This window comes from Amia ocellicauda, chromosome 7 (assembly GCF_036373705.1).
Source record: "Amia ocellicauda isolate fAmiCal2 chromosome 7, fAmiCal2.hap1, whole genome shotgun sequence".
In the NCBI taxonomy this organism is placed as follows: Eukaryota; Metazoa; Chordata; class Actinopteri; order Amiiformes; family Amiidae; genus Amia; species Amia ocellicauda.
The window spans coordinates 49203258-49217872 of NC_089856.1; the positions used below are offsets into that span (position 1 = coordinate 49203258).

The 14615-nt window shown below is 48.6% G+C and overlaps 2 protein-coding genes across 2 annotated transcripts; one reads left to right on the top strand and one right to left on the bottom strand.

The window, feature by feature from the left end:
- Window positions 1-1341: 1341 nt before the first annotated feature.
- cav4b (caveolin 4b) lies at window positions 1342-6860 on the bottom strand. The gene is made up of 5 exons (XM_066710168.1): window positions 6826-6860; window positions 5382-5631; window positions 4461-4621; window positions 3370-3557; window positions 1342-2833 (listed from the first exon to the last, which is right to left on the bottom strand). The coding sequence occupies exons 3-5, from the start codon at window positions 4605-4607 to the stop codon at window positions 2683-2685; spliced, it is 486 nt and encodes a 161-aa protein (XP_066566265.1). The 5' UTR covers window positions 4608-4621; window positions 5382-5631; window positions 6826-6860; the 3' UTR covers window positions 1342-2682.
- Window positions 6861-10704: 3844 nt separating this feature from the next.
- On the top strand, window positions 10705-14477 carry LOC136753787 (caveolin-3). The gene is made up of 3 exons (XM_066710173.1): window positions 10705-10901; window positions 12672-13088; window positions 13251-14477. Exons 2-3 carry the CDS (start codon window positions 12915-12917, stop codon window positions 13590-13592), a joined length of 516 nt encoding a protein of 171 aa, XP_066566270.1. The 5' UTR covers window positions 10705-10901; window positions 12672-12914; the 3' UTR covers window positions 13593-14477.
- Window positions 14478-14615: the final 138 nt, after the last annotated feature.

Sequence of the window (14615 nt, forward strand, 5' to 3'; positions counted from 1 at the left end):
GCTATGACATCACAGAGCACGTACATTCTGTCTTATTGTGCACGTACATCTTATTGTGATTTATAATTCTATTATTATTTATTTTCCATATATGTATGTATGTATGTCTGTCTGTCCAATTGCTTTGACAATACAAATACAAATTGTCATGTCAATAAAGCACCTTGAATTGAATTGAACTGAATTGAGAGACAGACAGACAGAAAGACACAAAGAGACACTCGACAAAAACAACACACATCCCCCACACGTCTCCTGTCAAATGCCCAGCTAAAGAAAGGGGTCATTCAAATGTCAAATGTCAATTGAATGGGATATATTGTAAAGAATTCTACGTCACCCTGGATAAGTGTGTCTGCTAATAAATCAAGTCGTCATCACCATCATCATCATAAATAAACCACTCCGAACATTAACACATTACTCCTACCCATAACAGGGGGAAGGTTCCCTCAGAGGGCTGGCTACAGAGGACCTTCCTAGGATGGCCTGTGGAAACCCTACTCCCTTACCAAGATGGCCACTCCCACATCCTTGTTTCTGTGCAAAGCAGGTTTCCAAAGATCTTAAACCTTAAACAGCAGGGTCTCAGCCCTGGTCCTGCAGAGACACAGTCCTTGATCTTTTGTATGTTATTGAATTAAGGCTTTCATGCAAATTATCAAATTAAATTGAACACATTTTCAAAAATAACATTGTTTTTCGATTAATCCTTAAATAATCTTGTTTTATTGTTGTTGTTCTTTTTTATAACTAGACTATCCACGATCTTCCCTAACCCGGGGAGGAACAGCGCTGTAATACTGAAGAATCTTTTCATTTCACCCGGTTAGATGTTTTCCAGAGAAAGGACGGCCTGGGAATACACAACACACAACACACAAACACACACTCTATCTCACACAATCTCACTCATGCAAAAACTCTTTCTATCTCACACAAACACACATTCTCTCTCACACACAACACCACACTTTCTTACAAACACAATCTCTCTCTCACACACACAATCACACATCTCTCTGCGCGTTCACTAAGCCCGCAGAAGTCTGCACAAACGGGGTGATCGCCATCTTGTGGAAGTTTTGGAGAATCGCACCTGTTGTGAAATGGAGTTTCTGGCAGCTCTGAAAAGACCCGTCTGTGACAGTTCTATGATGCGAGGAATAATACTGTACCGTACCTCAGTATACTGTGCTGAACCTCACTGCACTGCACTGTACTGTACCACAGTACTGCACTGCTCGGTACCACACTGTGCTGAACAGAAGTTTGTCATAATCGTGGTATTATCAGTCACATCATCTCACTGGATTAATAATAATAAGACCAGGACACGCCTGCTTCTCAAAGTCTCACAATCATGTCTGTTTATTGAGCCGCATTGCTTCAGGATTGTCAAAGTTCAGAGTTACACAGGTTTGTGTGTGTGTGTGTGTGTGTGTGTGTGTGTGTGTGTGTGTGTGTGTGTGAGAGTGAGTGTTAGGGTAGGAGTGTGCGTGTTTGTAGGAGTGTGTCAGTGAGTTTGTGTTATAGTGGTAGTGTGTGTGTGTTAGTGTTAGGGTGGGAGTGTGAGTGTGTGTGTGTGCGTGTTTGTCATAGTGGGAGTGTGTGTGTGTGTGTGTGTGTGTGTGTGTGAGAGAGAGAGTGTTAGGGTGGGAGTGTGAGTGTCTGTCAGAGTGTGAGTGTGTGTGTGTGTGTGTGTGTGTGTGTTTGTCAGAGTGGGAGTGTGTGTGTGTGTGTTAGTGTTAGGGTGTGAGTGTGTGTGTGTTAGAGTAATAGTGTGTGTGAGTGTGTGTGTGTTTGTCAGAGTGGGAGTGTGTGTGTGTGTGTGTGTGTTAGAGTGATAGTGTGTGTGTTAGAGTGATTGTGTGTGTGTGTGTGTGAGTGTGTTTGTCAGAGTGGGAGTGTGTGTGTGTGTGAGTGTCAGGGTGGGAGTGTGTGTGTGTGTGTGTGTGTGTTTGTCAGAGTGGGAGTGTGTGTGTGTGTTAGAGTGATAGTGTGTGTGTTAGAGTGATTGTGTGTGTGTGTGTGTGAGTGTGTTTGTCAGAGTGGGAGTGTGTGTGTGTGTGTTAGTGTTAGGGTGGGAGTGTGAGTGTGTGTGTGTTAGAGTAATAGTGTGTGTGAGTGTGTGTGTGTTTGTCAGAGTGGGAGTGTGTGAGTGTGTGTGTGTGTGTGTGTGTGTGTGTGTTAGTGTTAAGGTGGGAGTGGGAGTGTGTGTGTGTGTGTGTGTGTGTTTGTCATAGTGGGAGTGTGTGTGTGTGTGAGTGTCAGGGTGGGAGTGTGTGTGTGTGTGTGTTTGTCAGAGTTGGAGTGTGTGTGTGTGTGTGTGTGTGTGTGTGTGAGTGTGTGTGTCTGTGTGTGTGTGTGTGTGTGAGTGTGTGTGTGTGTGTGTTAGAGTGATATAGTGTGTGTGTGTTGGAGTGTGTGTGTGTTTGTCAGAGTGGGAGTGTATGTATCGAGGGGGATTAGAGTCTGAGAGCGTCAGAGAGGCCGGAGGTGAAGGAAGAGGCGACTGGAAAGAATGAAACCAGTAGAAATAAAATTAAAGGGAAACTTCAGCCCAGCCCTGTTACACCCCCCCACACACATCCCCTCTCCACCTCTCCTCTTCCCCTCTCCTCTCTCTCCCTCCTCCTCCTCTCTCTCTCTCTGTCTCTCTGTCTCTCTCACGGTGCAGTGTCAGTCCTTGGCCAGACGCAGGTAGACGTTGCTGCAGCAGCGCCCCACACTGGCGCACAGTGGGGCCACCAACACCTCCAGCAGGCTGGACCAGAGCGAGCGCAGCGGGGGCATACTGACTGTACACAACTGCACACACGGCATCACACACCTGCACAGACAGGAGGTGGTTAATATACACTGTTCACAGACACACTGACACACTGACACACTGACTGTCTGACTGACTGACTGACTGACTGACTGATACACTGACTGACTAACACACTGCCTCACTGACTGACACACTCACTGACTGGCTGACACACTGACTGACTGACTGACACACTGACTGACTGACTGACTGACTGATACACTGACTGACTGACACACTGACTGTCTGAGACACTGACTGACTGACTGACACACTGACTGTCTGAGACACTGACTGACACACTGACTGACTGACTGATACACTGACTGACTGACACACTGCCTCACTGACTGACACACTGACTGACTGGCTGACACACTGACTGACTGACTGACTGACACACTGACTGACTGACACACTGACTGTCTGAGACACTGACTGACACACTGACTGATACACTGACTGACTGACACACTGATTGTGTGACTGGCTGACTGACTGACACATTGCCTGACTGACACACTGTGTGACTCCTCCACTCTCTCTTTCTGTACCAGATGTGGACGCAGCTGAGGCAGGCGAACAGGAATCCAGCCAGCAGGGACAGTGGCACGGCGCACAGCAGGGACACGCCACGGTAACACCACAGCCGCGTCGCTTCGAACAGCATGTCGCTCCACGTCCACACGCGGTCAAAACTGTGGAAGGACGCCGGCTCCCCCAGAACATCGCTGAACTCCACCTGAGACAGTGAGAGGATAGGGAGTGAGGGAGAGAGGAATCTCACACAAAGAGGCTGTTACTGAGTGAGGGATGGACACACACAGACACAAACACATAGAGACACACAGTGACAGACACACAGAGAGACACACAGACACACTGAGACACAGAGATAAACAGACACACTGCAGTACACCACATAACAGTACAGTACACCTCTCTCAATTCAATTCAATTCAAGGTGCTTTATTGACATGACAAATACATTTGTATTGTCAAAGTGATTGGACAGACATACATACATACATACATACATGGAAAATAAATAATAGCGTTATAAGTCACAATAATATTCTGTACATTAAAGTACAGAAAGACAAAATGGAATAAAATATAAATGCTCTTTTATACCTAGAAATAAAGAAAATAGGTTAACTATTTCCAAATTCCTTTTTTGAAATGCAATTACACTACAAACGAATATTTCCAATTTATTTACAGCCGGTGCTCGTGTGTCACTGTGCTCCTCAGGCTGTGGCAGGTGCTGACATATTGGGCAGTCAGGGGGGCTGTGTGTCCCCCCCCCAGGAGGACTGACCTTATTTCTCAGTTTTACCAAAGGTTGGGTAGGCATTCATTATTTTGTTAAGGAATGTGTCCCTTCATTTGGGCATATGTCTTGCAGTGCAGAAGGGAGTGCATTTCTCTCTCTCTCTCTCTCTCTCTCAATTCAAATTCAAATTCAAATTCAAAAAGAGCTTTATTGGCATGACAAGGTTATACCCATTTCGCCAAAGCAAGTACAGGGGGTTCCACTGCAAAACATTGAACAGTACAGTGGGCAGTAATACTGTATACAAACAATACACACAACACTTCTCTCTTTCTTTCTTTCTCTCTCTTGCTCTCTTTCTCTCTGTACCTTGAGGTGCTGGTTGACGCCCCGGGGGTCTCGGGGGTCGGGTTTGGGGAGCGGCTCAGCAGGCAGTGAGCCGGGGGCACTGGAGCGTGTCACAATGCCCTCGTCCCCGTCGATCCTGCACTCCTCCAGTGTGTCATCTGACAACATGGCGCACTGGGGTGCTGAGAGAGAGAGAGGACATTATAATACACTAAAGTATAGTACGCTTTACCAGAAACACTACAGTACTCAACACTACACCACACCGCAGTACAATACACTGTCACTACACCACACCGCAGTACAATACACTGTCACTACTCCAAACTGCTGTACAATACATTGTCACTACACCACACTAGTGTCATGCACTCACACTCGCACTCGCTGTCTCACACAGTAACATCACTCACTTCACTACAGCAGCACGTTGGTCCTCAGTCCCAGTGAAAGTCCTCTGTCTCGAACCCAGGTCTGCCTGCTGTCCTCTGCTGTCTCACACGCCCCTCTGTCAGTCTGTTTGTCTGTCTGTAGCACAGTCCCAAGCTCACAGCCTGAGAGGAGACAGGAACACAGTACCATACAGTACACTGCAATATACTGGAGCACAGTAGTGTAGTGCAGTGCAGTGTAGTGTACTGTAGTGTAGTACAGTGTAGCATAGTACAGTATAGTGTAGTGTTGTACAGTGTAGTGCAATATAGTGAGCACTAATGCACTACAACCAAACAACACAAACATACAGAACTCAAGTTTGTCTCCAGTTTCTATTTCTGTGCGAACTCAGCTTGCTGCCTCAGTGACATTTATATCAACAGCCTCCAGTGCACAGCGGAGAGAGAGGGAGAGAGTCTGTTTGCTGGCCTATATTTAGAGCCTCTCTCTGTCCAGACTTCAGCATACAGCCCCACAGCCCCCACACCCACCAGCCCACTCACTCACTCGGCTCCTGTGAAGGGTCACTGCTGAGTCCCGCTGCGGGTGAAGAGGCCAGAGACGCCGATGGCAGCCCTTGGTCGCAGTCCCAGCGGTGGCAGGGTGTGGAGAGGGTCCTGTCTGCGGGATCTCTGTCCGGGGGTCCAGGGAAGGAGCACTGTGGCTCGCTGGCTCCCCCTGTCTGTGAGGAGGGGACCTGGCCGGACTGCACGCGGCACACGCAGGATGGGGGGGCAGTGAGCCAGGGCCAGAGGGGCTATTTTGGGGAGAGGAATGGGCAGGGTGGGGCAGCAGGGGAGAAGGTATTGTGTTACTTGTTAAAGTTCCCTCTTCACTCTCTCTCTCTCTCTTACTCTGCATGTGTATGTGAGTGTGTGTGTGTGTGTGTAGCAGTCACTCCCACATTCTCCCCGGCAAACCCTTCTCCCCTCTCTCCGCCCTCCCTCCGTCCTGAACCTGCAGGGCTGTAATCCCCACACCCACACGTGTCCATTCACAGAAACAGGGATAAGGGTCTTTGTCTCCCTCTGTTGGACATGGTGAGGAACTGCACCCTCTGTAATGAGGAACAGCAGCTGAAATCCTGAATCGCCGTGGATTGTGACATGCCGATCTGGCAGACCTTTCTGTCATCCACAGACACAGGCTGGAGAGCAGGAGTGTGTGAGGGTATCGATATCATTAAACACATGTTCAATCAATAGCCTACTGTCAGCACCGCATTTCCTCTTGTGCCTTAACCCAAACCCGTTCGCTGCGCATCTGACTCATATATCGGGCTGAACTGTGGCTGCCCAGGCACTCTGTCCTGCCGCTCTCATGGACCAGTCGGTGCTCCGCTGCCCTTCTGTGGTGGTGTAGTGTTACTGCACCCAGAGTGTGATGGACACTTGAGTGTCTCTGCAGGACCTGGGCTACACAGAGTGGATTCCCTGCAGTGGAGCGGAGAGATATAAATACCGGCAAGGGTCAGGCGTCCAGAGTACTGACAGGAGAAAGAGAAGGGGTCAGAGAGAGAGAGAGAGAGAGAGAGAGAGGGGAATGTACGGGTGCTTGTGTGCAGGGCAAATAAATCTTTAATTAGAACGGGATTCTTCCTGGAGATCGTCAGCTACTCCAGTTACCCCCAGCAGCCCTGGGCTCCTTATTTACTGGGACAGAATTGGAACCTGGGGCTCTGAGTCCTGCAGCCTCCCAGGACTGGGCAGGCATGACTGACACAGACCGGAAGACGGACCGGAAGACGGAACGGAACACAGACTGGCACTTGGACAGGCACATGGACAGGCACACAGACGGACAGACAGCCACTGCCCTGCACACTGCAGACACACAAAGAAACACAGCAGAGACACACAGCTGACATACAGCAGAGCAAACAGCATTCGTACATATTCTCTCTCTCCCTCACACACACAACACATAGCACAATACTACAATAACACAGTACCTCTCCTCCGAATATGTGGGCTCGCTGTCTGCTGGGCGCGCAGTCACAGGTTAATGAGTGACAGCTCCACGCTGTGGACTCTAACACTCGGAGAGGGAGTGCCTGGAGGAGCCGTGAGCCTGTCTACACACCCACACACTGTCTTCCCTTCATCCACAGGAATGAAGGAGAGAAAACAAAGCAAAAGGGGGAGCATTCAGACCAGCTTTACAGAAAACATAGACCCCACCCTGCTTGTCTTTCTGTACATCAGGCTGTCAGTTGGTCGGTGTGTCTCAGTCCCCAGGTCCTTCAAAGGAGACAGAGACAAACACCCCCTGGTCTCATCCCTTCTCTCCGTCCATTAATCCAGCACAGACTAATAATATCAATGATAATTATAATTATTATTTTGCAGTGAATGCTTTGCATTGTCTCTGCACTGTAACTGTTATTAATTGTGCTGTTTTTCTGGGGAGTTTCTCAGCCCAGAGTTCAGACTCAAGGACATAAATAGAGTGAAGCTCTGTTGCCCTTCTGTGGATACTGCGAGGAACTGAACCTCAAGAGAAATGGGGGTTGACTGCTGTGCACTGACACTATAAAGCACTGACCATGCCATGATTGAAACAGGACCAGGGCCGAGATCCTGCTGGACTGGACTGTGTCTCTCAGGACCAGGGCTACAGAGACTCAGAAGGGGCAGAGTGGAGTCACACAGGAGAGAGGATTCCCTGCAGTGGAGCATAAATATATCTATATATATATACAGTGGGGGAAAAAAGTATTTGATCCCCTGCTGATTTTGTACGTTTGCCCACTGACAAAGAAATGATCAGTCTATAATTTTAATGGTAGGTGTATTTTAACAGTGAGAGACAGAATAACAACAAACAAATCCAGAAAAACGCATTTCAAAAAAGTTATAAATTGATTTGCATGTTAATGAGGGAAATAAGTTTTTGATCCCCTATCAATCAGCAAGATTTCTGGCTCCCAGGTGTCTTTTATACAGGTAACGAGCTGAGACTCTCTTAAAGGGAGAGCTCCTAATCTCAGCTCGTTACCTGTATAAAAGACACCTGTCCACAGAAGCAATCAATCAATCAGATTCCAAACTCTCCACCATGGCCAAGACCAAAGAGCTGTCCAAGGATGTCAGGGACAAGATTGTAGACCTACACAAGGCTGGAATGGGCTACAAGACCATCGCCAAGCAGCTTGGTGAGAAGGTGACAGCAGTTGGTGCGATTATAATATTATATATTATTATATTGTTGCTGTTAATCAGAACAGTATTCTTTCAAAAAATCATTAGCTATTTATATGACAAATGTCTGACACCCAGTCACTACTGCTCAGAGACACAGGCTGACAGTGCCGTACAGTACAGTGACAGTGTGGTACAATATAATACATAGACAGTGTGGTAGAGTACAGTCACAGTCCAGTGACAGTGTGGTACAGTACAGTGACAATGTGTTACAGTACAGTGCAGTGACAGTGTGGTACAGTATAATACATAGACAGTGTGGTAGAGTACAGTCACAGTGCAGTGACAGTGTGGTACAGTACAGTGACAGTGTGGTGCAGTACAGTGACAATGTGTTACAGTACAGTGACAGTGTGGTACAGTACAGTACAGTGACAGTGTGGTGCAGTACAGTGACAATGTGGTACAGTACAGTGACAGTGTGGTGCAGTACAGTATCAGTGTGGTACAGTACAGTGCAGTGACAGTGTGGTACAGTACAGTACAGTATCAGTGTGGTACAGTACAGTACAGTGCAGTGACAGTGTGGTACAGTACATTGACAGTGTGGTACAGTACAGTACAGTGCAGTGACAATGTGTTACAGTGCAGTGACAGTGTGGTACAGTGCAGTGTCAGTGTGGTACAGTGCAGTGACAGTGTGGTACAGTACAGTACAGTGACAGTGTGGTACAGTACAGTGCAGTGACAGTGTGGTGCAGTACAGTGACAATGTGTTACAGTACAGTGTCAGTGTGGTACAGTAAAGTACACTGTCAGTGTGGTACAGTACAGTACAGTGTCAGTGTGGTACAGTGCAGTGACAGTGTGGTACAGTACAATACAATAAAGTGACAGTGTGGTGCAGTGCAGTATCAGTGTGGTACAGTACAGTACAGTGCAGTGACAGTGTGGTACAGTACAGTATCAGTGTGGTACAGTACAGTGCAGTGTCAGTGACAGTGTGGTACAGTACATTGACAGTATCAGTGTGGTACAGTACAGTGCAGTGTAGTGACAGTGTGGTACAGTACAGTACAGTACAGTGCAGTGTCAGTGACAGTGACAGTGTGGTGCAGTACAGTACAGTGACAGTGTGGTGCAGTACAGTGACAATGTGGTACAGTACAGTGACAGTGTGGTACAGTACAGTGCAGTGACAGTGTGGTACAGTACAGTACAGTATCAGTGTGGTACAGTACAGTACAGTGCAGTGACAGTGTGGTACAGTACATTGACAGTGTGGTACAGTACAGTACAGTGCAGTGACAATGTGTTACAGTGCAGTGACAGTGTGGTACAGTACAGTGACAGTGTGGTACAGTACAGTGCAGTGACAGTGTGGTGCAGTACAGTGACAATGTGTTACAGTACAGTGTCAGTGTGGTACAGTAAAGTACACTGTCAGTGTGGTACAGTACAGTACAGTGTCAGTGTGGTACAGTACAGTGTCAGTGTGGTACAGTGCAGTGACAGTGTGGTACAGTACAGTACAATAAAGTGACAGTGTGGTGCAGTGCAGTATCAGTGTGGTACAGTACAGTGCAGTGTCAGTGACAGTGTGGTACAGTACATTGACAGTATCAGTGTGGTACAGTACAGTGCAGTGTAGTGACAGTGTGGTACAGTACAGTACAGTACAGTGCAGTGTCAGTGACAGTGACAGTGTGGTGCAGTACAGTATCATTGTGGTGCGGTACAGTACAGTACAGTGCAGTATCAGTGTGGTACAGTACAGTACAGTGCAGTGACAGTGTGGTACAGTACAGTGCAGTGTCAGTGTGGTACAGTACATTGACAGTATCAGTGTGGTACAGTACAGTACAGTGCAGTGACAGTGTGGTACAGTACAGTACAGTGCAGTGTCAGTGACAGTGTGGTACAGTACATTGACAGTATCAGTGTGGTACAGTACAGTGCAGTGTCAGTGACAGTGTGGTACAGTACAGTGCAGTGTCAGTGTGGTACAGTACAGTACAGTGCAGTGTCAGTGACAGTGTGGTACAGTACATTGACAGTATCAGTGTGGTACAGTACAGTGCAGTGCAGTGACAGTGTGGTACAATACATTGACAGTATCAGTGTGGTACAGTACAGTGCAGTGACAGTGTGGTACAGTACAGTGCAGGACCGCTCTATCTGATCCATCTCCTTTTAGCTCCCTCCTTTCCCCCCCTTCCTTAGTGTCATCTTTCTATTTTGGGTCAGTAACGTGTTACTAAAATTAACCCCCCCCCTCTCCCTCTCTCCCTGTCCTTCTCCCTCTCTCTCTCTCTCTCTCTCTCTCTCTCTCTCTCTCTCTCTCTCCGTCAGGTGTCTGTGGCTGAGGGAGAGTGTCAGAGAAGTGTGTGTTTGGGGAGTTAATACACAGACACACCCTTGACCGCTGCCATGGACACTAGTGAGACACTAAGAGAGCTGTGGGGGACAGGGGCTCCCCACACTGTCCACTACTGATCTCTGACCCTGCACAGAGAGAAAGGGAACCCATAGAGAGAGAGAGAGAGAGAGAGAGAGAGAGGGAGGGAGGGAGTGAGAGAGAGAGAGGGAGAAGGACAGGGAGAGAGGGAGAGGGGTAGGAGGGGGCAGGGAGACTCTGGTAACGCATTCACCTGCTCTGTCTGTCCACCTATCACCCGACACCACCCGGGGGGGGGAGGGGGGAGAGAGAGAGAGACGTAGAGTAAACAGGCCCAGAGAGCGGACCTCCAGCCCTGCACCCTGCAGCACAGAGTCCGTGTGAGAGGGAGTGTGTCCTCACGTCAGAACACACAGTGACAGACGGACAGAGAGAAAGAGAGAGAGGGAGGGAAAGAGAGCGAGAGACAGGCAGCACATTGACCAGGTGAGACGGGCACCGGGGTGGAGGAGGAGTGGACTGAGGTGGGGGGGTTACTGAGGGGGAGGGATGGGGGGCTGCTTCCTGTGCTGTGCTGTATTGTGCCATACTGTGCTATACTGTGCAGTGCAGTGTGTGCCGTGCTGTGCCATGCTGTACTGTGCCATACTGTCCTTTCTGCACTGTATAGCATTTTACTGCTTCCTGTCCCTACAGCTCAGCTGTGTTTCTGAATGGGAGTTGTCTTGGACACAGCAATCAGACACTTAAAAAGATATGAACCACTAATTACTACTACTACTAAAACTACTACTACTGCTACTGCTGCTACTACTAATGTTGCTAACGCTACTACTACTATTACTACTAATACTAGTACTACTACTAATAATAATAATACTGCTTCTGTTTATAATAGTATTGCTGCTCCTATAAAAGCTCTTTCAGCCGTTAATCGTGCGTCTGCTGACAGTGTGACTGCACTCCCTCACTCCATAAATCACTGAGAGAGAGAGAGAGAGAGAGAGAGAGAGAGAGAGAGAGAGAGAGAGACTGCACTACTACTTACACTAACACTGCACTGGGTCAGAGAGATATGTTCCCTGCCTTCCTCGTGTTAAGGCATGGCCACAGTGTGTACAGATGAGAGGTGTGTTGTTGTTGTGTGTGTGTGTGTGTGTGTGTGTGTGTCATTGCTTTGGCGATATTTAAAATATCAGTCATGCCAATAAAGCACCATGAGAGAGAGAGAGAGAGAGAGAGAGAGAGCGAGCATGCAGAGTTCTGTAAAATATATTGAAAGTACAGAGAAATACACCAAACAATGCATGCAGGGCTGAATTAGGCCTTTCTCCACTGATTATTAGCATTCAAAAAAGAGCACTGAAATATTGTATTCAACTGAAAAATAGTGACTCTAACTCACTCCACTTCAAAGCCTTGCAATAGCATGCGCTCAGCCCAGTGAAGAGTCCCATCAGCCAGCTGGTCCTGAGACTCACTGAGCAGAGCCGCACTGCGCTCAGTCAGCTGCAGCACAGCACTGCACAAACAATGCCAATCCGACTGAACCAAATTATACAACACCTCAAACACTCCTATCTGCTATCGGACCCTCAATCGAAACTACAGCCTGGCAGAATACCTGGTAACTGTCAGAAACCCAAAGCAGAGGCAGATCCTGACCAAATACCGTCTCAGTGACCACAGCCTGGCCATAGAGACGGGCCAACACAGACAGACCTGGCTGGCCAGGGAGAACAGGATCTGTGGTCACTGTGAGACAGGAGAGGTCGAGACAGAGATGCACTTTCTCCTGACCTGTGAAAAATACTCCCAAACACGGGACAATTTTATAAATAAAATCACTCTCTCCATCCCACAATTCCCCAAAATGACAAACACAGAAAAACTGTCTGTCGTGTTGGGAGAGGGACACACAGCCCCACTGGCTGCCCAATATGTGTCCACCTGTCACAGCTGGAGGGACAGGATACAGTATATAGACACCATGCCTGCTTGAGGGAGGGGGGGGAGGGAACCTGTTCTGTTTGCATTTGTGTTGTAAGAGGGTGGAGGGTGGGGAGTGATATATAAATATATGCATTTCCTGTATTGTTTAAATATTGTTAAATTTTTTGTTTTTGTTTTTTTGTTCTGATAATGCTTTGGCAAAACTAATGTACAACTGTCATGCCAATAAAGCAATCTGAATTTGAATTTGAATTTGAGAGAGAGAGAGAGAGAGTCTGACTTGTGATTGCTGTTTTATTGCAGGCCTGGGAGAGCTATTCCCACCTCCCCCCATCCGTGTGAGCGTGTGTAGTGCGTGTGCAGGGTGTGTATGTGTGTAGAATGTGTGTCCTGTGTGTAGTGTGTGTGTGCTGCTGTGCAGTTGTGTAGCGCACTGCACATCTACACAGTTCCTGTACAGTGTGTGCAGTTACTGCAGAGTGTGTGTAGGAGTGTGTGGTTTGTGTGTGCAGTCCGTGTATAGTGTGTGTGTGGGGGACCCCAGCCATGGCCGAGCCCCAGGCAGGGGCCCCACAGGAGCCACAGCCCCCAGCCTCCGCCACCCCCCCGCCACAGGACCCCGAGCCCACACAGCCGGAGAAGCCCGACGCACAGAGCCCTCCCAGTGAGAAGGAAGTGGTCAACAGAGACCCCAAACAGCTCAACACTGACGTGGTCACGGTGAGGCACTGCATATACTCACTAAACACTGGTACTGTATACATTGTCACTGAACACACTAGCCCTCAACACACTCACTGCACACTGTTACTGAACACACTGGTCCTTGACACACTGGCACTGACCTCTGTCCACGCACTGTCCCTGTCCCCCCCCTTGCAGGTGGATTTCTCAGAGGTGTTCTTCGAGCCCGCAGGCCCCAGCACCCTGGAGCTGGTGTGGACCCTGTCCCAGCGTGTGTTCAGCGGCTCACAGCCCTTCTGCTACATGGTGTTGTCCACGCTGTGCGCGCTGCCCCTGGCGCTGCTCTGGGGGGCCATGTTCGCCTGCGCTGCCTTCTGCCAGGTGTGGGCAGGCGGGCCGTGCGGGCGGGGCTGGGGGGTGGGCGTGTACTGGGTGCGCTCGGTGGTGACGCTATGCCTGCGCCCAGTCTTCGACCCCCTGTTCAGTGCCATGGCGACAGCCTGCACCGGCCTAAGCATCACCATGGGCAAGAACAGATAGAGTCTGACGAACTGACCCCGGTACTGACACGTCAACACACTGACACAGATACACTGACGCACTGACACGTCAACACACTGACACAGACACACTGACGCACTGACCCCGGTACTGACACGTCAACACACTGACACAGACACACTGACGAACTGACCCTGGTACTGACACGTCAACACACTGACCCTGGTACTGACACGTCAACACACTGACACAGACACACTGACGAACTGACCCCGGTACTGACACGTCAACACACTGACGCACTGACACTGACACGTCAACACACTGACGCACTGACACGTCAATACATTGACATAGACACACTAACCACCTGACCGTGGTACTGACACGTCACTACACTGAGACAGACACACTAACACACTAACGCACTGACACCGATGCTGACACATCAACACACTGACACAGACACACTGATGTACTGACACCGCTACTGACACGTCAACACACTGACACAGACACACTGACACAGACACACTGACACAGACACATCTAGATCCATACACTGACACATTGACACAACTGGAACCACGTCCTAACACAGTCACTGACAGACTGGTTGCTCTGTTGCTGTGCTGTAACAGCACTGTCCTACTGTATTGCACTTACTGCAGCCCCTACTGTAACAGCCCTATTCTACTGCACTGTTACTACAGCCCCCTATTGTACCAGCACTATTCTACTGCACTGTTACTACAGCCCCCTACTGTACCAGTACTATTCTACTACACTGTTACTACAGCCCCCTACTGTAACAGCACTATTCTACTGCACTGCACTGTCTACTGTATTGTGCTTCTCTGTGAAGTGTGTTCTGACAGAGGGAAGTCAAGGAGGGAAAGTTTAATAAAATGTGATTGATTGATATATTGATTGACTGACTGAATTACTTAGTGTGTGAGTGATACAAACAAAGCGCACACACACACACACACACAGACAGAGTCACACTCATCATACACTCAGATATTAAACACACAAGTGAAATAAAGCAATAATACCAAA